The sequence below is a fragment of the Emydura macquarii genome, unplaced genomic scaffold (genome assembly GCF_026122565.2).
Source record: "Emydura macquarii macquarii isolate MOO-44397 ecotype Brisbane River unplaced genomic scaffold, CSIRO-AGI_Emac_v2 contig_1043, whole genome shotgun sequence".
NCBI lineage: Eukaryota > Metazoa > Chordata > Testudines > Chelidae > Emydura > Emydura macquarii.
In genome coordinates this window covers 17398098-17422901 of record NW_027131180.1, presented here as the reverse complement: position 1 = coordinate 17422901, position 24804 = coordinate 17398098, and the positions used below count along the sequence as shown (strand labels likewise).

The following is a 24804-nucleotide window of genomic DNA, read 5'->3' as shown; positions in this document are numbered from 1 at the left end:
TGGCAAAAACAGAAAATATGGAGGATACATCTTATCAGGCATTGGAAATGGCAGTCTCAGCATAATGGGTATATCTGTCCTTCATTTCCCCTGTATCCAGGCAGGCCTTTATCTATTGGCTCAGACTGCCTCCTTGTGGCAGTATACGTGTATGTTAGACATAGCACTTCATGACACAGGTGTGGCTGTGGGATTTGGAAATTCTACCAGCAGAATCCACACACTAGTTCTGCCATGCAGACGAATAAGGAGATGAAAAGACACATGGAACTAAGTCAGACCCGCCATTAATATGTAAATATCCACCAAGAACACAGTTAAATACAAATGCTATATAAAAAATTACTTTCTCAAATGTTTATTACATGATGAAAGAAGACTAATTGGTAAATTCACATCCTGAACTTGATCAAAGGGGACTGATTGCTCTTCAGGCCTATTAGCTAAAAGCAATATTAAAAGAGCAGTAATTTTGACAAAATTACATAAAATCTTATGTTATGGTTTCAGCTCATAACCGGCTTAATTCAAACTTAACTGTACTAGAAGACATAAAAGTTGTTTTAATATTAGACTGGCTATTTGCTTCAGGGAGCAATGACATGTTTTACTGATAAAAGGTTTTTCCATCACCACAATGGAAATACTTTGTGAAATTGGGTACATTTTCTTTCACCCCATAGATTTCCCCCCTCCTCCCAGCCCCAAACCCTCACCCTTCCTTTACCAGATGTTGTTAGATACAAGACCTTCTAAGGATGCAAACACAAGACAATCTTTTTTTGTTTTTGTTTTTTGGCTCAATTATATCTTTACATTTCAGTCTCTAGAAGGTGACAACCAGTGAATCCCAGCTCACCGTATACATCATCTCCATGCTTACCCTCCAGATTGGAAAGAAATTACATTTTGTGGTTGAAGGGTGAGTCATATTTACTATTTATGATTTCCCTTCTTTGTGTAAGGTCTATCGTGATGCTGCTGTCAAAACTCAGAATCATTATTGCACAAAACATACCACCACACCGGGATGCTGAATTTAGAATGAGCTTTCCCAATGGTGCTATGTCTAGAAATAGTGTGAGAATCTCAAGACCACAGTGTTGCAGGGTGCTATGCCAATTTTAGTTTACATTTCATTGTATAAACATTTTTCCATCTCTGTTTGGTATCCAGCAAACAATTCAGTTAATAGTTTTCCATGTTTTTTTTTTTTAACTGTCTCATAGTCCAGTCCATTTAAAGACTTTTCAAGTATAAATCAGTAGCTGTACATCTGCTGTTGCTGCTCTGTTTGAACTTGCTGCTGTCCTGACTGCTGTTGTGTTTGCTGCGATTGGGGCTGCAGGACATCCGTCTGAGGCACTGCCCTCCATGTCAGCGGATGCTGCTCTGCGATCTGGTTCCCTAGAGGAGCAATGGAGTTCACCAGGGTTGTCAGGTTTATAAAATGGGCCACAGACTGAGGATTGGCCGCCTCTGGCTGTGGCTGGATCTGAATATCATTTTGGCGGTTGTGCAGCATGGCAGAACCACTGACCGTATCAAATGTCACGGTAAGAATTGAATTGTCGAGCTGTAACTGGCGTTCAGGAGTGGTAAGGTGGCCCACAGCCACTGGCTGGAGGTTTGTAAACTGGGTTCCAGCTGCCGTGGTAATCGGGGTGACGGTAATATTTGTCAACCCAACAGAACTGGAAGGGGCCGTGACGTTTGGGTCACCAAGGGTCACCACCACCTAAGGAAAAAAACAGAAATAAAACCTCAATTTTCTATTTGGCTGTCTCTAAATTAAAACCTGTTAGCTGGACGCGGACCATTTTGATGTCCCTACTGCTGGTCACAGATATCATGCTGCAGGAATTCTGACTGCTGCCATAAGTGGAAGAAAGCAACTAACAAGCTAGAGACAAATGTGATATTCATAATGATTCATTGAATTAGTTCCAAACTTGCCATCACAGCTTCAGCTAGTTGATGGCATCCAGCAGATTAAGAGGTGGTAGCACCATATGGGCTGAAATGAAGATAAAGAGTTTAGTGGAAGTGGAGGGGATTAAATAGACCCATCTTCTGCCCCATCTTTACAATTTCTGTATCTCTTTGCATGGTGATTTCTAGCTCAGTTTTAAATCCCTAGCTCATTCATGTTTGCCTTTAGGGACTCCCACCGCATCAGCTCTGGTAGCAATGTCTGTCCAGTGGCTTTTCATTGGAACTCACCTGCTGAATACTTTGTACAGCTGAATTGGTTTCATCTCCCACATTCCCTGTGAATTCAGCTTCCTTCTCAGTGTATTCATTGAAGGCAGGGTCCTCAGGCACTTGCACTTCCTCCTCTTCGCCTGGCTTCTGCTTTCTCTTATGGCCACGTTTAGGAGCTTTCACATGCTTGCCTTCGGGTAATTCTCCCTGTTCCAAGGTTAATTCCGGCTACAGGAACAGAGATTTCAGTACAACAGAATGTCACTGCTAAAGCCATTTAGCTCAGCAAAGATCTGAGAAAGAATTTGTCACCAGAGGTTGATTTACTGTCCATCCCAGGTGAAGATGACCTGATGACACCAGATCTGAGGGAACGGTTGCGCTCCCTATTATTAACTCTACAATACCAGTACCCCCACTAAACAACAAAGCAGAGTGATTATTAACATCTCTTTAGTACTGTTCAAAAGAAGACCTACAACTGCTGGGCTGAGTCACTAATTCCCCACCAACCATACTGAACACAGTTAAGATACTTGCAAAGAGCATAACCCTTATTTAAAGTAGGCATGGGATCAGGTTTTCCTTAGAATTTTTCTCCATCTACGTCTTTCACACGCATTCTGCTATTTGTTTTTCCACTCTGTCCATTCCCTCCTGTTTTTCACTCTATTTTTTCTTGGAGTTTTTGCTGTTCCCCTCACTGCTCCATTTTTTAGACAGTTTGATCACATCTGTTGCCTCTTTGAATCCCTCCAATACCTTCTGCTCCCTTCTTATCGAATTTGAACTCTGGTTTTTGTCCAGCATAGCTCCCTGACCATCCCATCTCTTCCTACTCAAGCTCACTTGTTCCCTGGTGCTCTCCCTGAGCACTTACCACCTCTCTTTCATCTCCTTCTCTTACTCCTCTCAGAAACCCTGGCTCAGTTGAAGTCAAAGTGAGTTTTTCCATTGACTTCAGTGAAGTCAGGTTTTCACCCTTCTGTTTTCCTCTTCAGAATCCTGCTTCCTGATCTGGTCAATCTTCTCTTTACTGTCCCTCCTTCTTCCACAAGGCCTATAAAGCCCCAGCTCTAATTTGCCCTGTGATGCTTCCACACTGATTACCAAAGGTTTGTTAGTCTTGAGAGCAGGGTCCTTGTTTCTGATCTATTCAACAGAGCCAAAACACACTGACAGTACTGAAATGGTTAATAATAATGTTTGTTAACTCTTCCCACTCTCTGCTCCATTTTTCACTGCATTTTCTCTCTGCTTCTTTTTTCATGATCTCTATCATCAGAACACAAACCCAATCCCCAGTGCAGTCTCTAGGCACTACCATAATAATAAACTATAATGTTTGAATAAAGTTTTCAAGCCTGTTTTTTCAACTTCAGAAAAAGGAGTTGTTCATCCTCAGTTAAGACTAAGCCTGTAGCAAATGCAAAAACTTGCCCATAGTGTGTACAGGGTCTGAATCCAACCCCAGCATTCCAATGAGCATGTTCCAATTTTAGCGAGAGTTGCCACCAGTGATGGCATATGCCATTGATGTATGTCACTCAGTGTCATGGAAACGGCATGTGAATGGCAAGGACCCAAAGCTACAGAAGAATTTAGGATTCTGCTATGCTTAGTTTACCTGAACAATCCCAATAGAGGAGGCATCAATGGTGGTAGCTTCCGGGAGTTGCTCTAAATCATCAATTCTAACTGAAAGAACCTACAGATAAACAGATACTGGTCAGCCTGATAAATTACAGCCAGCACAGAGCACAAAACAGCAGTGGAGATATCCACTGACAAGTAATAACAAAGGACAAGCTCATGCAATCTAACACATTTTAATTGATTTGGTTAATCAGTATAATGGGTTTGTGTTTGATTTTAATCAATAATAATAATCTTATGGCATATCATCTTCCTTCCTTTCACTGAAAGCGCAGCAACCAATTCCATAACATTTACATTCCATAAAATATCATTGGCATCAAGCTTTCTGTGGGGAAAAAATAAGCAGAATATATGGGTCACTAAATTGCCATAAGAACAAAGTGACCACTCTATTTGAAATTTAGTTTAAACATAACTGCAGCTGCAGTCCATATTTTTATCTTGCTTCCTAGGTGGACAATAACCAATTAAAACAGAAGGATTTCAGAAGAAGACAAACCCTGCCCTGATGCCTCAGTGAGCAACAAAAATTACAGCGCCCCTGAACTACAAGCCTCTTAGTGTGGCGTGCTCCACTGTGTACAACAGGATCCATAAATCTCAGTTCACTGAAGATCAGACATAACCAGGTCTCCACATTTCAGGCACTTTATTACCCAGCTTGGTTTTAATGCAAAAGAAAGAGCAAGAGATTTGCCCCTTGTTTGGTTTCCCAGCCTTCACTGGGAAACAAGGGAGTTCAAAGGAGAGCAATAATAATGATAAACGTTTTATAAAGTAAGATCTCTAAGGGAAAAGTTAATGGAGTAGGCCATGTTTGAGCGAGATTAAAGGAATTCTGAGGGAAGACATAATAGCTGGTGACAAATGTATGAAAAGGATGACATAAAGAGAACGGGGATCAATTATCCTTACTAGTCGAAGACAAATAAGAAAAATATGGAGTTAAGATGCAGCAGAAAAATTTAGTTGAATTAATAGGAAAAAAGGATTATTAAACTGTAAGAACAGTTAGATACAAGAACAGAGGGGCAAGGTGGTTGTGGAACTGCCATCAATGAACAAAATCTGGCCTAACACAGACGCTTAGTCCACAAATAACCAAGATCAGTCCTGCCAGAATGCAAGAAGGATGAACTAGATGACCCACTTGAAGTCATGTCTAAGTCAAGTGAATTTATAATATACCACAATCCATCTGTCACAGATCTCACCTCTGGATGTTTGCGCCTCATGTGTCGACTCATTGAAGCTCTGGTAGAAACCTTTGTCCCACAGAGCTGACAACTCTGAGCTTCTATCTTATCATGAGTTAGCTGGATGTGCTTCTGAAGCATGTAATCGGTGACATACTTCTTATCACAGACTGAACATGTCCACTGTTTCCCTACTGGTGGCAAATGAAATAAAAAGGGGTTAGTAGATATCCCTAAAGGTGAATATTGTAATAGTGCATTAAGAGAAATATTTTTTTTTAAATTACTTAGTGCAGAATAAAAATGAGAGTTCTGTAGCACTTTAAAGACTAACAAATTTAATTTCTGTGCAGAATGCTGACTCAGGATTGTCTGAAGCAGAATGTTAAGTTGTTGTCTTTCAATACATTATATTAGAGCATTTACCTGTGTGAATCAGTTTATGGGTCTCCATTGTGTTTCTCTCACTAAATGTCTTCCCACAGAGCTCACACATGAAATCTTTGATCCCTATATGGAAAGATAACATTTAACACTGAAGTGATAACAGACTAAGGTACCTGGTGCAATTATGAATCTTAGGTTATGAAAAATCAGTTTCACCAGTCACTTTTATCTATGAGTCATACCACTGTTTGCAAAAATACTGAAGGAAATGCCGACACTAGTGGGAGCTGGTGCAGTGTGTAAGACTTATCTCTGGAGATCAGAGTTCAAACCCTAATTCAAGACAAAAAGAATATCCGAGACCCAATGGTCTATGTTAAAAAAAACTCTGACACAGTGGGCAGGTCTCTGCTCCTGAGAAGCCAATGTCTTCGCACCTTTTAAAATATAGCATATGCTTATTCCTTTTAACAGTGTTCCTCATGCACTTCGACTGCTCAGAGCAGAATTATCCCATATACTTCCAAAACAACTATTTAACTGATTCAGTGCGACTTCTGCAGGATAACAGGTCCTCTGGGTTGTTCTCACCTGTGTGCCTTTTGTAGTGCTTCAGCATGTTGACCTTCTGCGCGAATTTCCGATGGCATTCCTTGCATTCATATTCCTTAATCCCTTTGTGGAGTTTCATGTGGTGACGCAGAGCATGTTTTGTCTTCATTCCTGTGAGCCATGAATATGTATCTGAAGACATGGTGGAAAAATTCATCCACATTACCCCCCCACCCCACCCAGGGTGATGACTCAAGGTGAGCATGTTTCAAACTGATGATCCTAACTTCACATCTCTAGTAGAAGATGTCCACAAATGCCCGTTTTTAATAGCTGAGCTAGAAATGGTCTTTATATAGCAGGTTTGGGGGTTTTTTAAATTTCAAACAAAATCTATGAAAAACATTTAAACAATCATTAAGGAGGAGAACGGAAAAGCATGGAGATGCTGGGAGTTTGACAGCAGCATTCTTAGGCACCCTATTAGTGTCTTGCAGTGATTCCAGTTCAAGTTTGCTCAAATAACAAAGTAAAAATGTTTATTCTAACTGTTAACTCCTGAACACAAAGCCTCAAACACACAGTTAAATTGTGTTCTTTCTGACTCTCTTTTTGGGATATACATATGATGGAAGTCAAGCAGGCAAGCACTCCTGAACTTAGTAGCAGGACAGATGAAGAGCTTCAGAAGTAAGATCTGCTTCCTGCAGGCCAGGGAACTGATGGATGTAAAATTAAGGCAGGCCCCTAATGTCCTGAACAGCATGGTTTCCTATTCAAAATACAAGACTCTTGTCACTTTGAGGACTTCCCAAGTATTTAACAAAGCTATTGGTTTTAATATGGGAAATGTAATCTAAACAAAATATCTAATTAAAAGGCAATACAATACCTTTACCACATTCCGCACACAGGTATTCTCGGATGTTATCGTGGACTCTCATGTGCTCTTTTAACATGTCCTTTCTGGCAAATGACTTTCCACACTGCTCACAGGCATGACTTTTTACACCTTAAAAAAAAGTTATTGCAGCATAAACAGAATCCCTAGGGGGAAATGTCTGAGTGTTGCTAAAAGCTAACATACTTCTGGCAACAGATTTACTGAGCAATCATCCAACTGTGTCCTGAACAGCTCCTCTCATACAAACTGTATCCCAAAATGAATTGAGGAATAGGCAAGGGAGAGAAGAGAGGTCTTCATCTGAGATTTGACACAAGACTGAGGCAGAGAGAGAGAGAAGACAGCTGTAGAGCAGAATCTGATGATGAGCAGTAGCAACGTATGCCTTTGTATCAACAGTGTTGAGTTTGTGTAAAGGCACAGAAGAGTAAATGGTGCTAACTGCGCAAATGGGGGGGAGGGGGGGAGCAAAGATGAAGGGACAGAAGTCTGACTGGAGAAGGCCCATGGAGATTTTTAAAAACCAAGGAGAACTATATTGAGCTGCATCCTGAAATGCACAGTGGAGCCAGCAAAGTTGTTTAAGGATGAAGCCATGTGGACGTGCTCCTCTCCACCTCAGATGAGGTGAGGAGCAGCATTCTGCACATGCTGGAGTAAGGAGCTAGTGCTTTGGGATGCCAAAGAGGTGGAAAGAACTGCAGTTCTCAAGGTGAGAAGAAATGAAGGCCTGGATGAGTATTTCAGCAGAGATAAGTAGAACGCCAACGTTTTTGGATGAAAGCTGTATTATATAATCAGGGAATCTCTTAAACCATCCTCTGCTGTCATTTACCCTCATCAATAACATTTTTTTTACTTTATAAAATTGGCCTGCCATTAAACCATAAAAACATCAATAATTGTATAGGTTCTTACTGAAAATTACCATAACCAGTTTCTTCCTGACAAGTAAAATTGTGGCCTCAGAAAGAATCTGGAAAAGGAAACCTTTGATATTAACCATAAAGGAACAACAACAATATTGCGTTACCTGTGTGTATAAGCTTATGTCGTTCCAGATTCCCGATACTGTTAAAAATCCTTCCACAAATTTCACACGGGTGGATGTATCTGAAACAGAAAAGAAAGCAGACAATGACATTCTCTTTTTGACAGGACTATGGCTTTCAGTAATCTCAATCAGCAACTGAAATTTGTTTTGAAAAGATTGTTATTGGAAAGGTTTCCTTGAAATATAAGTGTATGGGAAAATGGACTTAATAAAATAAGCCTTAAAAAACATACAAGTGCATCAGAAAGTAAGTGTGGCCAGGCGGTACTGCGCCCTTAAATTATACAGTCATTCTTTTATTTGATTAAAAATCTTTATTTTAAAAATCCAGAACTATTCTCTGCCCTGTGGTGTACCTGCTATATATGACATGACATATTGACAGTCAGGAGTGTATTTTAACCCTTTACTAAATGAGGACTTGATCCTGCAGCCCTTAATGAAGCAAGAAGTTCCAATGGGACATGAGAATTGCATGATTGTATAAATCTCAGACAATGTCATAAAATACCAGTTACTCAAATCCCAAAAGAAACTGAAAAAAAAAAGAAGGAATTTCTCTTGATGCCTTGACATTACAGAGAAAAGTCTCAAGAATTTCATTGTGTGTCTGTCCCTCACTAACCCCAGTCACCAAGCACCACTATTTGGCACAACAACCATGGTTTCAAAAAAGTAGTTGTTCACACAATATTAATCAGACATGTCATCTTACTTCTGCACATTGGGATCTGGCAGGTTCTCCCGGTGAATGACCATGTGAGCATGGTAAGTTGCCTTCAAGGCGAATCGTCGATTACAGATGCTACAGCCATAGCCTTTCTCCTTGTGAACCTCCATTATGTGTTTTAGGTACTCCTTCCCTCTGCCAAAGGTTAACTGCAGAATGAACCAATAGTGAACGCATGGGAAAAAATCTCTCAGAAAATAGTGACTAGTTAATGTAGTACTGGGATCTACAGCACAAATAGCCAGTAATCAGAAATATGTACTCACTAATCAGACAAAGAGTACAGGGAAATCTATGCTCCTTCCTGGAACATGTTTGGTCATTGAATATAAAGGACATCCAAAACCAGTCCTTCTGCATGGATGCTAGTTTGGAATGTTAGCTCAGGCTGGTGCTCCCTTGCTGGCAGGGGCAGGGAATGCTGGAGGCAGTTCACTCAACCACTGAAGACAGAACGCATCGCTCTGCTAGGAATCCTCTGATTATTTCTGGGCCTGCAGGGAGCTACAGCCAACCTCCCTTGCCATCAATGCAGGAGACCAGCAGGCGGAGAGAGTATCTTTTGGACTCTAAGGATCTTCCCCCTCTCATAGGGGAAGAGGAGAGGATAAAGAGAAATTGTTTCCTCATGCCGGAGTCTTATTTTGCTAAGCTTTACTTTTCTGTTCATCCTTAGGAATGCATGAAGAGACAACATTTCCAGCCAGGAAGAGCCTTCCCTGCCCAGTACTTGTTCATCTCTGTTGCTGTCAGCTCTGATAATGGATTGTTCCATTTGCATAGGACTGCAGGGATGTTTAATAGCAGAGCTGACAAATAAACAGCTTTCTAACATACATTGTGTGAATTCTCTTATTTTGAAGTCTATGTTATCAAACAGTTTATGTAACTATTAGCGTGGCACAACACTCAGCCTGACTAGTTACTGAAAAGTACTGTTTTGATTCTCAGCTGCTTAAACTGTACTGAGCTGAAAGCAAGTACAGTGTGACTGCTGAGGTCATACATCTTTATTATGATTACTTACCATAGCATCTAGAGACCCCAGTTAAGATCTGGGCCCTTTATTATGTTGCATCTAGAGACCCCAGTTAAGATCTGGGCCCTGTTGAGCTAAGAGGTGTACATAGTAAGAGATGGTTGATGCCTGTCTGAAAGGGATTACAATCTGAATAGACTAGACAGACAAAGGCTGGGAGAAGGAAAGTATTCTTATCATCCCAGTTTTAAAGATGGAAAACAAAGCGCAGAGACACTACATGATGTGTCCAAGATAACAGTCTGTGGCAGAGCCAGACTTGAACACTAATCTCCTGAATCCAAGTCCAGTGCCTTAACTTCAAAGCCTTTCTGCCATAAGCGATGATTCAGTCAGTTTAGCTGTTCTAATCAGTCAGCTCTTTCACTGTTTCGCTCATGCAGTACAGTCTCTAGCTACTTTTCCGAGCTACGAGAGAGAATACTAAGAGTCTTGAAGATCCCATTTCCCCCCCGGCCCTGCCACACACATTTCTTTCCAACTCCCAAAAGCCCTGCCTTGCGATGACCATCTCTTGCTCTTACAGTGGGTGTAAGGCCACTAATGCCATTCTATTAGCGTGGCATGCCAGAAAGGAGTGTGGTACCTTCCCGCTGTGGTACTCTTGCTGACCTGGGAGTGCAGGACCAGAGTTAGGTTGTGGTCTTGAATCCTCCCAGTTGTGCTGCTGCTAGACCATCAGACTGGCCCTCTCTTAGCTTATTTACAATGTTTTCTGAAATTCTGATTCTAACAAGTTTTTCTTTGAAAGAAGAAAACACCACACATTTAGTTTGAAAGGAGTATTTAAAGCTACCTGGCACCTTTTGCAGCTATACTTGTGAGGCTCAGAATCTGCACTTTCATCAGAGTTGTCGTCATTTTCCTCTGATGAGATTCCGATTTTACCAATGAACTCTTCCCTCTGGTGGTCATCCATTAGTGCAATGTCCTGTAAAGGGTGGGGAAGGAGATCCCATCTTATCAGATCTAATTACTATTACAAAAGTTAATATAGCCCCAACTATTCTGCCACAATGATTAAGCAGCAACAATAATGCGATCCAAGGTATTCTCCCATATAATGAAATCTCTGCAAACTGAAAGTTCCCCAGTTTGTAGACAGACACATTGTTGTTATTTTTTAAATGCCAAAGAGATGCCTATTTCATGTGATAAATATATGAATATTAGTATAAAAGGGGACTAAACTGCAGCAGTGTTAAATCTATAGCACCATTTTAATGGCACTATTGCAGAGCGTAACACCTTTCAGTTCATGTTAAAGAAATTGCACCGTTTCACTAAGCCATTGGACTCTTAACTGCATTGAAAGATTGCTCCAGAGAGTTCAACAAGAGATGTTTCCTCCTGAGGATCTTGTAATACTTCAGGGATTCTCAAAGACTTTCGGAATGTGGAACACAATATAACAAAGAGACTATTTGAGGCATGCCTTCCCTCCCATTCATAACTGCTTAACAGCCCTGTAGCAGTTATAGCAATTGCTTATATAGAAAAGTAAGATCCAAAAATATTTTGTATATTTTAGCTGCCTATTAATGCAATTTAGCAGCTGGCAACCAAGAGGAGGAGGAGCAGCATCATGCAACCTGTTAACTCTCTGCAGACCACTGGTCTGTGCTCTGCTATAATAATCAATAATACTTCTACCCAACACTCGCATAGCATCTTTCACCCAAAGATCTACAAGGGATCATACCAGCATTCATGAATTGAGCCTCAACACCCTGTGATGCAGGGAAGTGTTCTCTTTGCTTTAGGTGGGTGAACTGAAGTACTGTGGTTAAGTGGCATGTCCAAGATCAGGCAGAGTGCCACAGGCCAATTTTGGGACTTAAACTAAGCTGTCCTGACTTCTAGTTGCTTGTGGTAACCAGGAGACAACACTCCCTCTATGTAATCTAGCCCTTAATGTTTAAATTGATGGCGTCCTCAACTCTCCTACTTCATAGATTTTTCCCATACTTAACCACCCTCAATGTTGATGATAAGCTACTAAGGTTTTATCTTAAGAAACCAAAACTGCTGTTTCTGAAATTTCCAAAGGCCAAATTCTGGGTTTAATCAAGAAACAGGCGTAACAGACCCCTGAAGAGATGTACATACAGGGCAAGGAAATGTCGGTGACCCTTCTCACGTGGCCAGCATTAGCATAACACTTTAGTATTCTCTAACAGGTTTCCAATAAAAAGTGCAAGTGAATGCAAGTTATCAGAGTATCAACACAATACCTTAAAATGGACATGAATGTGATCTCTTAGCACATCCACTCTGAAAAATTTACGTCCACAGATTTCACAGGTGTATTTCTTGTCTCCGTGTGTCAGGAGGTGTTTGTTCATATTGCTCCTACATGAAAATACCTAGGGTGGAAGAACACTGAAGAATGTTTTTCATGTCATGCCTTAAAAGACATCTGAGCTACTCCTCTTCATAACTTAATCTGCAATTAGGTATATGAGATATTTAATACTGTTCTACTTGTTCCTGGGCAGGGCAACCTATTTGTCTATGTTTCACAGAAATAAGAGCTCGCATCATCCATTCCACAATGGGCTACAACAGTTGTTAATGTAGTGACATGTATAAATAATTGTTCAGAGGATTAGCAGAGATCAGTTGTGTAGCAGAGGTGGACTTCTAATAAAGGTGGAGCAGAATTACAGTGAATACATTTGGAGATATTTCGGGATGGTCCCTTGAAACAGGATTGCCTAAGAAGGGTGGTCTCTTCTATATATGCTTCACTGTACTGACACTTAGCTATATCCAAGTAAAAAAACATCATTAACTTAGAAATAAGGTTGCTTGAATGCAAATTCCACCACCTCAAATTGCTAAATATCTGAGATAGTAGTTAAGCCCACATTCACGTCTGTGTCAATATTCACATTTACTCTAATCTTAGATTGTATATTTTACCACCGTAATATCACATCACCCAATCACATTTGTGGACTCCATCACTACACAACAAACTCACTTTCAGTTCTAACACAGAATTGCTCACAAAGCACACATCCAGCTCCTCTCATTCCAACACAAACCCTTCAACCTAAGGCAAATTAAGAGATTTTAACAACTGACAAATCTGGGTTTTTACAGTCTAGAATTGGTCCTCAGAAAATATGAGGCTGGACTTGGGGTTTTGTTTAATGCTGCTTTAAGGGAAAAGTTCCTTAGAACCTTGGCTCGGGAGTACTGGAGGATTTCTGGAGCTTGAATGCAAAGCTCTAACCGACACAAACTGACAAAAAGGCCTACCTTCCCACACACAGGGCATCCTGAGGGTTCCTTCTTGTAGCGGACCATGTTCTCTGTGCTGTGCTCAAAGTCTTCTCTTTTCACACGCCTCACTCCTTAATGTCACAGTCCCCACCAAAAAAATAAAACAAAATAAACCACGTTTTCCACTCCAACCTGCATGCCTTTTCAGTCGAATACACCCAGTTACTGTAAAGCACAGTGAAATAGGGGAGTGGTGCTCTATGAGTTATCTAGTCTCTGAATGACCGAACCAATGCTTAGTTACAGTGGTGAAAGGGATCTTAGAAATACAAGACAGATGTTTTGGAGATACATTTTTGTTTTCCTATTGGTTACTGTACCAATATTAAAGTGTGAGAAATGATATTTCTATTGTAAGCAAGTTACTTTTATTATTTGTTTCAGTAAAGTCTACCACGTGTTAGGTGCTTTATCCGTAGTGATGAGCAGTTTAACCTAGAAACTCTTCCAGTCAGTCGGGGGTGCTGTGGATGCACAGCAGCTCAACCCCAGGTACTTAATGTTTAACAAATGCCCCGGCTGCTTTCAAGGTTAGAAGGGCCCCTGCTCCTATTCCCAGTGAGAGAAGGAGGCCCCATGTCACTGGCCCAGCCTCTACAACAGATGAGGGAAGACCCTCTGCCCTCACCACCTCTCAAACGGAGGGCTGGGGGATAGGGGTCAAGAAAAAAGGAGGGGCCTCTCTTGTCATGTGCCTAGGACCCAGATTGTCCTGCTTCTAAATTTGGTCTTGTCCCTCAAAACTGCTAGCGGCGGTTTAAAACATACAATGACATCTGGGTATGTTCTCATTTTTAACCTCTTCTTTGCAGCTGTCATCTCCTTCAGAGGTTATGGCTTAATTATCAAAGGTGCTGGGCATCTGCAATACTTACTGAATTCAGATAGATTTGTGAATGCTCAGCTCTTCTGGTCTGATTTCATAAGGGCTCTAGACACGGTAATGCAACATACTACACAGCATTCCATTTATTTGTTAAATTGACAGTCATAATCCCAGATTAGTTCTCTGGCATGGATCTGTGCTTACCCACTGCCATCTCATTCACAATGAAAGACAGTAACTCTGCCCACAAGCTTTCCAGTTACCACAGAAGCTTCAAAAGACTCAGATTTTTAAGGCCAGAAGAGATCACTGTGATCATCTAGTCTGACCTCCTGTTTAATACAGACCATGACATTTTTATCCGACAGTTAATGCATTTAGCCCAACAACTGGCAATTGAACTCTAGAGCAAATAGTTTAGAAAGACACCCAATCTTCATTTAAAGATTACAAGTGATGGAGCATCTACCACTTCCCACAGTGATCAATTCCAATGGTTCATCATCATAATATGAGAACGCCCATAGTGGGTCACACCAATGGTCCATCTAGCCCAGTATCTTGTCTTCTGACAGTGGTCAATGCCACTTATCTTTACTGTTGAAAATTTGCTAGATCCCTCACCAAGAACAAGCTACACCAGATCAGCTAACTAATTTTGAAATGATAGCCAACATCCAGTGAAAACTGATGCAGAATGATTTGCTTAATTTTCCCAAGCCAACTGACACTTCAAAAGCGACAAGTCAGGTTCATGCCAAGTGTACTTACCTTCCAAGTGTCTCCTTTGATGATCCAACATGACATCCTTCCGGTAAAACATCTTATTGCAGATTTCACATGCAAATTTCTTATCCCCGTGCTTCTTCTTGTGTTTTGAGAGGTTACTGTTTGTAGAAAAGAACCTGAAACACATCTCACACTGAAAAGTCTTGTCATCTGTAGGTAATGGAAAGAAAAAATTATTTTAAGATGAAAATGGTTTTAAAAAAAAATGTGATAGGAAATTCATTCCAGTGTCAGATCTAAATTACAATGTACCATACACAAATTGGGGGAAAGCAGAACAGGACAGCTTTTTGTTTTTACTTGTCAATTTGTCTTCTCATTAAAAAAAAATCATTTAACCAATCTAGAATCTCAACAGGTTAAGGTCTGCCCCTCAAAACCAATTACAGACCACTTTACTAGAGGTTCTACATTCCCTCCCTCCAGTTTGTCTTGCCGTATGAAAGGTTATAAGTCACCAAAATTGTTTCCAAAGTTAATTCAGCAATGGCAAATATTAAAGAGTTAACTTGAACATTGATTCTGGCACAATACGTTCCCCATACAGGCCCCGGTTCTCACAGTCTGACATGCTCATTAATATCGTCCAGACTAGGTTCTGTCACAGGTTTTTCAAATACGACGGTCTGTTGGGAGTGGCACTGTCTGAGGAAAGAGGAACATAATAGCCGAGGAACTGCTATCCCAGCTTCAAACAAGGGCACACCTAGTCTAGCATCTGGTTTCCAAGAGCAGACAGTACCAGATGCTCCAGAGGAAGGTGTAAAACTCCCCTAATGGATAGTTATACAATAACATGCCTACTGGGGAAGTTTCTGCCTAACTCAGTGGTTAAGCCATGTTCAAAAGTATGAGAGTTGTTGAATGGTCCTGCATATGCCACAGGGATAAGACAGAAGAAAGAAGTATTAGGCCAGTTAACGGTAGGTCCAAAATGTTTTTAGTTTTGGGAAGGATCAACTCCATGAGAGAGAGTTGCCATTGTCTGATGGAGGCAGATAATTGGGATGTCTTGGCACCATCTATCCTTTTATATAAGCCTTGCCCCTTGGAAGAAAGTTCTTAAGTAAGGTTACTTCCACAGTTGTGCTTGAAGGGACAATTACCCAGGGGATTCCAAGCTGATGGATATTTTGTGTCCAAGGAGTAGCTAAGGGCTCTAAGGAGAGGATGCAGAGGAAAGGACAGGTTGTAGTGATATCATAGAGCAAGAAACAACAGGACCTAGTGAGAGACTGGATTTACTGGGAGAAGGAATGAGACAGCAGGAGAAGATGAGTGCAAGACTGGGAACCTGGAGGCTGTAAGTCTGAGCTGACACAGATGAGAGGAAGTAGAGCTGAACTGAAAGGAAAAATGTGAAGCTTAGTTTTAGGAAAAGCAAGTTAGAGATGTTGGCAGGATATCTGGGAGAAGATATCTGAGGCATAGTTGGGGACATGAGATTCGAGAGAGGAAGAGAGAGAAAATACAATGCATAGATGGAATTGCTGCTGTACAGATTGCCTGAAATAGTTTTCCACGATGCAGTAACAGATGTTTGCTTTTACAGTGCTGCTGTACTGTGAGAAAGGTGAAACCTGAATGACTATTTTTCCCTTTTGGTTGCTATAGAGATGAATTATGGTGTAGCAGACTTCACCTGGGGGCCAGCAGGCTGTGGCTCAACAGTCCCCAAAATCCTGGGATGGCCTTGACAGGCAATCTGAGGGCCTGGCAACTGAGTTACAGCTGTCTTCCTCTGGTGTTCCCCGGCTTCTCCTGGTCAGACAAAGTGGGGAGGGAAGGGTACAGAGACTCGGGCCCTCCCTCTCCACTGGGTCCAGGCCCAAGGGGGAAAAGGGTGAGGAGCATCTCAGCTCCCTCTTGCTGATATACTAGACCAGCCACCCTTGGGCCACTACATATCTTCCCTGTTATTTCTTCAGTTTGAGGCAGGGTCACGGCACTCTGCTCCCCTCCGCAAGGAGGGTTGCTCATAGTCATTTGGGGCTTCCCAGCTCTCTTTGCAGCATCCAGTGACTCCCTGTTGTCAGGGAGAAGGGCAGAGAATAAGGAGTCATGCCCCTGGCTGCCCAGTCAGACCTTATGTACAATCCAGGCCCTTCCCCGGTGGATTCCTCTGTCCCAGAAGCTACCAACCAATTGGCGTCATTCCTGCAGATAGTCTTTTCTTCACTTCCTGCCTTACTTGATTGCCAGAGTCCCCTTTTAAGCAGGTCCTCCATTTGGAGCATGTTCTGCAGCTGCTGAGGGGCATGGCCTTCTTCGCCCAGTACTGCTCCATTGTTTCTTTAGTCTTAGTGAGGGGTCTGTAAACCCTATCACATATGGGAAATTGATAAAACTGATTCAAGATTAGGTAATGTTGATGGTTAGCGGTTCTTATCACCTGTTCTGCAGTTGTGGAATTCCAATGCACTCTCTATCCGAAAGGCCTTTTCACATGTAGCACACTTGTACCTGTACTCGCTGTCGACCTGAGGATTGCAAACAGTAAACATTTAAAAGAGGGAGAGGAAACACAAACCATATGCAATGGAAAGTGAGAGAGAGCTTGCAAAGAAATCTAGGTTGCTTTTTTAAAGTCTTTCAGCTTTTTCAATTTCTTCAACAGAATTTTTTTCTTCAAAACATTTCAATGCAGAATTCTGACATTTTAAATTTCAGAGCATGATTCTTAATTCTGAACTTGCTGCAAAAAATATGGTGTTGTACTTACTGATCTATAAAAAGATGCCTATAGACGTGTGTATGTGAGTGTCTTTTTGGCTGCTAGTCAGCCCTGCAACGACAAATTTGATTTAGGAAAAACAAGATGTTTTCTGACTCATAGTCAGACTCCACAATATTCTTGGCATCAGATGCCAGTAATCTTCGAGTTTAGGGCCTGATCCAAAGCCAACTAAAGTCAGTGGAAAGACTCTTATTGCCATTCATGGGTTTTACAATCATCATGATTTGTATTGCAATAGCGCTAAGAGGCCCCAGTCAAAGATCAGGCTCCAGTGGCAAGAAGCACTGTACCCTCTCTCCCCCCACACACAAAAGAGACGGTCTCTGCTCTAGAGAGCTCACAGGCTAAACACGCAACAGGTGGAAATGAACAGAGAGGACATGCAAGCAAGATGACAGTAAAACAATCCTATTTAGTATAATAAGCAGTCAGAGCACACCTTTAGATCCAACCCTGAGTCTCCAGCTAGGTCTGATTCAGTGACAATCCCCTTTGATGTAACAAATGCCTGAGCACTTTTCCCTAGCCAATTCACACCAGGGGATCCACTCACACAGGACTGACTCACACACCCACAATCATCAGCCTAGAACTCACAGCACATTTTCATCTTTCCTCGTGAAGAACCATCTGGTTGTTTCTACTCACCTCATTCCTGCTGTGTTTATATGAAACATGCTGCTTCAGGCTCTCTTTACGGCTGAACAGTTTTGCACATTCCTCACATTTAAACAGTTTGTCACCTGAGGGATCAATCAAGATAAAACAGAGTGAGTGATTGATGTAACCAACTGGGAACTCCATGTGTGATATCTAAAAAATTCTATAGGTTGCTCCATACAAATAGGCTAGCGATCAGCTGATATGTGAGCAGCTTCAATAATTAAAAAGATTAATTCATGGATTTTTAAAGTCAGAAAGGACCATTGATCAACTAGTCTGACCTTCTGTATAATACAAGATATAGAACTTCCCCAATATAATTCCTGAATTTAGTTCAACATGCCCAATAACCCGTGGTTGAACTAGAACATGGATTTTAGAGAGATAACTAATCTTGATTTAAAGACTCAGCATGAGGGAGAATGCACTACAACCTCTCATTGTTGGAAGTCTGCACCTTATTTCCAGTCTCAATTTATCTAGCTTCAACTTCCAGTCATTGGATCTTATCGTGCTTTTGCCTGTTTGATTCTAGAACCCTCTAATAATTAATGATGGAACCTGTGAAAAACATCTGCATATAGAATATCTCAGCTCCTCTACTGAACACTTGGATTAACTGGAGAGAACTACATCGTGGTAGGGAGCTGAAGGCAAACGCACCATGAGAGCGGATGTGCCTGCTGAGATTGCTGCTATTCTGGAAGATCTTACTGCAGATGTTGCACTGATACACCCGTTTGTGTTCCCCAAGTTGCTTTATCAGCTTTCGACGTATTCCATGTCTACTGGAGAGCATTAAACTTCTTTTGAGGGACATGGTGTTTTGGTGATGAGCATACCTACTGGATTAGAGAAAGAAAGGCAGTGAGTGAACAGTATTTCATAGTTATTTTTTTAAAAAAGTTAGGCATCCCATCTTCTGGCAATGGCTAAGAGTGCTATCTCAGCCTGTAGGGCTGGGGTCTGCACATTTTTTTTGTTGAGACGCCCTTTGGAAATATTTCAGGCTATGATGACCCCCCTATGCCATGACACCCTTACTTCTGCACGGTTGCTGGGGGTGGCACTCCCTTCAGAGCACCCGACCAGCAACTGCTGTTCTCTGGCCACCCAGCTCTGAAGGGCTCTGGCTGTCAGCCATGCACAGGGCATGTGCGAGGGCTGAGGCTCACAACCTTCCCCCATAATAACCTCATGACCCCTTGAAGGGTCCCAACCCCGTTTGAGAACCCCTGCTTTCGGGGGAAGTCAGTGCCTCGTTCTGACAATGACGACTCCCCCTGGCCATCTATGAAGAGTAGCTGATCTGTTGGAAGAGAATTTTCTCCAATCACCCTCAGCCAGAAAAACAGTGGCCACCCACAATCAAAGATTGCATTGTCAGAGCTCTCCCAGGAACCACTCTTCTCACCCTCCAAAGGAATCTCAGCGTCACTTTTCACTTAAAAGCCCTACAGTCTTCATGCAAGAACCATACAAAATGAGCATGCATGGAACGATCCAGCAGCACTGTTGTTTCACTGTCTAAATGCCATTTAGGACATGTTTTTGAATGTGTACTTTCTTACTGCTATGTACTTGCTGTGGACTTCAATTAAATTATTTATAACACTACAAACTAGAACCTCCAAGTCTCTCAAGAAACTAGCTTTACTGGAACAAGTTTTAAAAATATAATTAAATGAATAACAAGGGCCCCCCCAGAGACTGTACATTTCATAGACATTTTCCCCCTTTGCTCAAGGTTTATTACAAACTCTGAAATGTCATTTGCAATGATGCAAGAGATATGATTCACAGGATACAAGTATCAGTGAGAGACTAAATAACATGTCTGGCAGAGATTTTAACATGCACATCTTTAGCTTTTTTAGCACCAACATTCAGTGGGAGTAACATTTAACTTTGCAGCCTCTCATGGGTTCCAAAATCCCATTGTACAAAACTGTACCAAGATAGAGAAATCATCCTATTGCACTGCACTCTGAGGGTGTCACCATATCACCAGTCTCCCATCACCCATGGCTACAACCAGCATCAGTTCACAGTGCATTGGGCCTGCTTGAATCCCCCTTTTTGGCATACAGGGGTGCAGAGATTCCTTGACCAGCTGTTATACCGGCAGCACGCACAAGTGCATACGCACATACACAAAGCAGAAGGCTTTGAATGGATGTGTCAGCATATCCAGTCTGTCTAAGTGTACAAGGCTCTCATCATTTGTTCCAAATGAGCCCTTCCTCCATGCTAACAGGAGGAAACTACAATGGTGCTTTACAGATGTTAGAAGGAAAGGTTCTACCCCATTATGAAGGACTGCATCCCACTGTGACTTACTTTGTTACCGAACTGATGTTGTTTGTGGTGCTTGGCAGCTTTCCTAAAACCAGTTCCATAATCCTCTCTTCTGCAGCAGAGGGAAGGGCTACCTCATCAGGTGGGATCTCTGTTATAATTTCAGCTACTCGATCCACTGTGAATATATTATTATAAAAATACAATACTTACATGAAAAGCTTTAAACACATACACAGAGAAATAAAACTCAGAATATTTCTGAGGCTGATTCAACCCATTGTATTTACTTTGACACATTCTTGATCTAGAAATAAACTGAAATGGAGATTCAACTTTTGGCATCTGACTGAGTTCAAAATGGACAGGACAGTTAAAAAATGAAGATTCAATTTCAAATCCATAATGGGAAGTGGCTTCTGGTTGGGTTCCAAGACAAATGAAACCCTCCCACTATGTGGGGAGGACAGGACTCTTTTGGAACAATTTATTCTCAGAAGGAATAGAAAAGAAAACATTTCTCTATTCTCCACAGGACCCTTCTTTACACAAGGGAGAACAAGGTCTTCAGCTATATCTATCTACAACAAGAATAGGAACAAGAGAATTGCCACACCCTCTAGTCAACACCAGCAGTGTCCAGGATACAGACGTTTACCCTGAAATAGGCAATTATAGAAAAACTTGCCCACAGGAAATGTTTCTGCCTAACAACCTCAAGTTAAAGGTAGGCTTATACTCCCTGAAGCATGAGGGATTTATCTCCTTTCCAAATTTTGTTTTTATCTTATTTAATGTAACTGTAGATATTCTTGTTAGCCACATAAATGTACAATCTTTTGTTTTTCCTGCTAAGCTCACGGCCTCAGACAAGCTTTACATCCATAGAATAGTGTACTGCAAAGAATGAGGAGCCAAGTTTATTTTGCAGACTTAGATTCACAAGCCATGACCTCAGGGCAGTGTTAAAACTAGAGCTGTTCACAGTTTGGTGTGTAGGGCAGGTACAGCAGGTGCAATGCTCTGTGTGGCACATTCAACAGCTTCACTGATAACACGGGTGTCATGTAACAGAATGCTGAACTGTAGCTGAGGCACTGACAACATGTCTGTCACAGGGGCACAGCCTTTTAAGACCAGTGGTTGCCAGGAGTTGTAGTCTCAAGACAGGACATGTGTCAGTGAAGGATTGGCTGACCAAGCATTATGTGACTCCCTACTGGGGACTATATAAAAGAAGGCTCCTGGCTCAGTCTTGTGAAGATGAGGGTTGAGGGAAGTCCCTTCATGGGGACAAGGCAGAAGGCTGATGGGACAGCCAAGAAAGGTTAGGCAGAAGGATGTGTCCTCTCCCTTCCCAGCTTGCAGAAAGCAAGATAGGCCTCTGTTACCCAGTATTTTGTGTTACTTTGCGCCTTTTTGCATCTTCTGCTTTAATAAAACCAGCCCTGAAGAAAGGCACTTGGACCTGCATTTGAAAATCTGGGCTTTCTTTTAGCTGCCCCAATTGGTGAATCTTCCCACTAACTTACACACAGCTACTGCAGTGTTTAGCACTGAAGCATCTACAAAAGACTGACAATCATTTTCTGCAATGACACTAGAGTTTTCTGCATAAACTAAAAAAAGCTCCAGGATTCCCCATCTAGACACAAAACTTTGCAGACTTTTTCTTTTTTGAAAAAATATATCAATAAGGTAGAAGCACCTTTGGCAACTACTTTTACTAAACCTCTCATCTCACCTGCTGAGTCTTTATCTTCAGCAATTACAAGAGGTGTTTCTGCTTTTGCTGCTTTGGGCTTTCTTCCCCTTCGTGGAGTCCTCCTGGAGTCTGTGTTGGCACTGGCACCTTCACCAATTACAGGCTGATCAGCAATGGGAGCTTCTGCAGGCTTCTCTGGTGTTACATCATTTTGGCTTGTTTGGGGGACTCCTTTGGCTAGTTCCAAGTGACTCAAGAGATGTTCTGCAGGCATGTGTGTGTGTGGGGGGGGAACATAGTCATGAAACATGTGGATGGCTGCACCACCAAAACTTAGAGTTAGATCTCCTTTATTTAACTGAATCTTGCCTAGATCAAGTATTTCATTGGTAGTTAAAACACCTATCTAACTAAAAGCACACTCTCTGTTATAAACTAAACTGATCATTGAGATGGATTGAAATTGTAGAGGTTTTAATATTTGTGACTGTAACTCCCTTCGGAGCCAATCCACAGAGGATCTGAATTGTTACAGAGCCTTGACTTTTCAGCTCAAGCTGTAGCAGTTCGTACTTTTTGCTCTGAAGGTCCCTGGTTCAATCCCTGGTGTGTCAGCCAAGATGATTACATTATATTTTATTGAACAAGACTGTAGCCCATCGATGTGCCTCAATGATTTAACAGCATCCTGTTTTCAAAAATGACCTAGTAGCCTAAGTCTCATTGAAAGTCAACAGGATTTATGCTGCTAAACCTTTTAGGTGCTTTCAAAAATTATGCTCAATAGCTAGAAACATGAAGTATGAAAATGACAAGTTCTATTAACTTTTATTTATATAGTGTCTTTCAATCACTAAATTGATAACAACAGTCAATATCAGTTGCTACTGCAGTTTTACTCTTTTTTCTTGGGCTCTGGAAAAAACATTCTACAAACCTGTAATTTATGGCATTGTGAAGCCAACTCCCTGCCCATAATCTGTTGTCTTGGGAGGATAGAACGCCCAGAATATTTCTGGGTATATTTTTATATGAATTTCAGATTCCCCTTACCTGTCAGCAGCTGAGGTTCCTGGAAAGCAGATGGACACACTTTACACGTCCACTGGCTGGACTCTGCTTCAAGGGGCCCACTACTCTCTGGAGTGTTCACTAGGTCATGCCAAAAAGAAATTATTAGAAGTTTATAAAATAAAGGCAGCAAACCCTTCAGCACCTTATCCTGCAAGGAAGCTCCAGAAAAGCAGATTACAAATCAATCAATCAAGACTGAAAGAGGCAGCTGCTGCTATCCTGACACTAGTATGATAGTCTGGTAAAGAACAGGTTGGATAAAAACCATCCCTCCTCAGATATTTTAAGAAGTACAAAATGCCAGAAATTACACTCAAAGACTAACATTTAATCCATGGGAAGGTTACAGAGAGGACTTTCCCATACCATCATTTAAGGAGCCAAAATAGGAACTGGAAAGAAAACAGGAGAGGAGATTCATGAAGTGTAAGCCCTCCTATGTCTCATTTGAGTTGTAGACAGGATCTCCCTCTCCTTCTTCCTAAATTAAGTGGAGATCAAAGGAACAGTACAAAAAGCACACCTGGGTGAACCACCTTGGCCACCTTCAAAACTGGAGTTACCCACCTCTGGACAAACTGGGGATATAGACTGAACAAAGTACTCTCTGAAAAGCATCATGGAAATACTAACATTTGGGTTCAAGTAAATAAAGGTGGTGATAAGGAAATCACTTATTTTAAGGGTTTAGTTAGCTGGATATTTTGCCAGATGAGCATATTGGTGTTTTGCTTAAGTGACTTCCCAGCTCTTACAAAAAAAGAAAGAAATGTAGGATGTTATTTTAAGAAACCATGCAACACATAATGCTATCTCAAGGAAAAAGAAGGTATCAGAATCAGAAAAATTGTTAAATAACTGTGGGATGTGAAGAGAGATTAAGTTCCAAACAGGTCATCTAAGGATCCATCAGGTGGACCTCAGAAATCTAGAACATTCTGCAGATTGTTTAAGATCCCCAAAGTTGAATATTTCACCATCTATTGAAATCCCTCAGCCTGCCAGGTGGGTAGACAGGGATCCCAAGGAGCATATTTCATTTTGGAAACACATTCCAGTTTCCAAAACAAAATATCGCAGAATCTCAGTTCCATGAAAATTTCTTGAGTCTTAGATTTTGTCCCAATTCTGGATGAAAATTATTTTGAAAATTTGAAATTTCTTACAGAACTGAAATTCACTTTCCCATCCAGCTCTACATTAAAGGGAGGCTATTTTGGTGGAGTATTCTACACTTCTACAACCAAAAAAAATTTAGCATAACCACTTTTCAAAGAACAGTCCAATATTATCTTCTTTTGATCTGGATTCTAAGATCGTGCACCCTGATTTGAGTTTTAAGTGTGGCAATTTTAAAAGTTTAATGCTTTTTAAATTTCTTTTCCCCAGTAACCAGAGATTAGATTTTTTTCTGCTTCATGCCTGTGGGAAGTGGGAGCCTGTCTCTAAAACATACTTAGGTTTTCCAAATGATCTGTTCTTCATCAATATTAACCACCTTGCTTACAAGTTTATTTAAGATTTTTAACTACATCCTTCTATTTTAGCCAACACAAGATTCAGGGGTAACTACTATCCTTGTCATCGCCAAAATAGTGTTGCTCCCACTCTGCTGTATCTTTTTGGTTTTCTTCCTGTAGTCTACCATATCTCAGGTATTATCTCAGGTCTTGCCAAAAAAAAAAAAAGAAGAGG

General features: G+C 41.3%; 1 protein-coding gene across 4 annotated transcripts in view; it reads right to left on the bottom strand.

The window, feature by feature from the left end:
• Positions 1–289: 289 nt before the first annotated feature.
• PRDM15 (PR/SET domain 15) overlaps positions 290–24804 on the bottom strand; it is a 39221-nt gene continuing 14706 nt past the window's right edge. For all 4 annotated transcript variants that reach the window (XM_067545205.1, XM_067545206.1, XM_067545209.1 and 1 more), the window contains 19 exons: positions 23089–23187; positions 22075–22299; positions 20373–20508; positions 18696–18877; positions 18018–18112; positions 17025–17112; positions 14615–14782; positions 12994–13088; positions 11961–12092; positions 10523–10657; positions 8673–8836; positions 7937–8016; positions 6892–7011; positions 6039–6170; positions 5487–5570; positions 5079–5254; positions 3833–3913; positions 2224–2433; positions 290–1738 (listed from right to left, as the gene is read on the bottom strand). In XM_067545205.1, the coding sequence (XP_067401306.1) occupies positions 1262–1738; positions 2224–2433; positions 3833–3913; positions 5079–5254; positions 5487–5570; positions 6039–6170; positions 6892–7011; positions 7937–8016; positions 8673–8836; positions 10523–10657; positions 11961–12092; positions 12994–13088; positions 14615–14782; positions 17025–17112; positions 18018–18112; positions 18696–18877; positions 20373–20508; positions 22075–22299; positions 23089–23187 (2879 nt within the window). In that variant the 3' untranslated portion in view covers positions 290–1261. The remainder of the gene's footprint in view (positions 1739–2223; positions 2434–3832; positions 3914–5078; positions 5255–5486; positions 5571–6038; positions 6171–6891; positions 7012–7936; positions 8017–8672; positions 8837–10522; positions 10658–11960; positions 12093–12993; positions 13089–14614; positions 14783–17024; positions 17113–18017; positions 18113–18695; positions 18878–20372; positions 20509–22074; positions 22300–23088; positions 23188–24804) is intronic.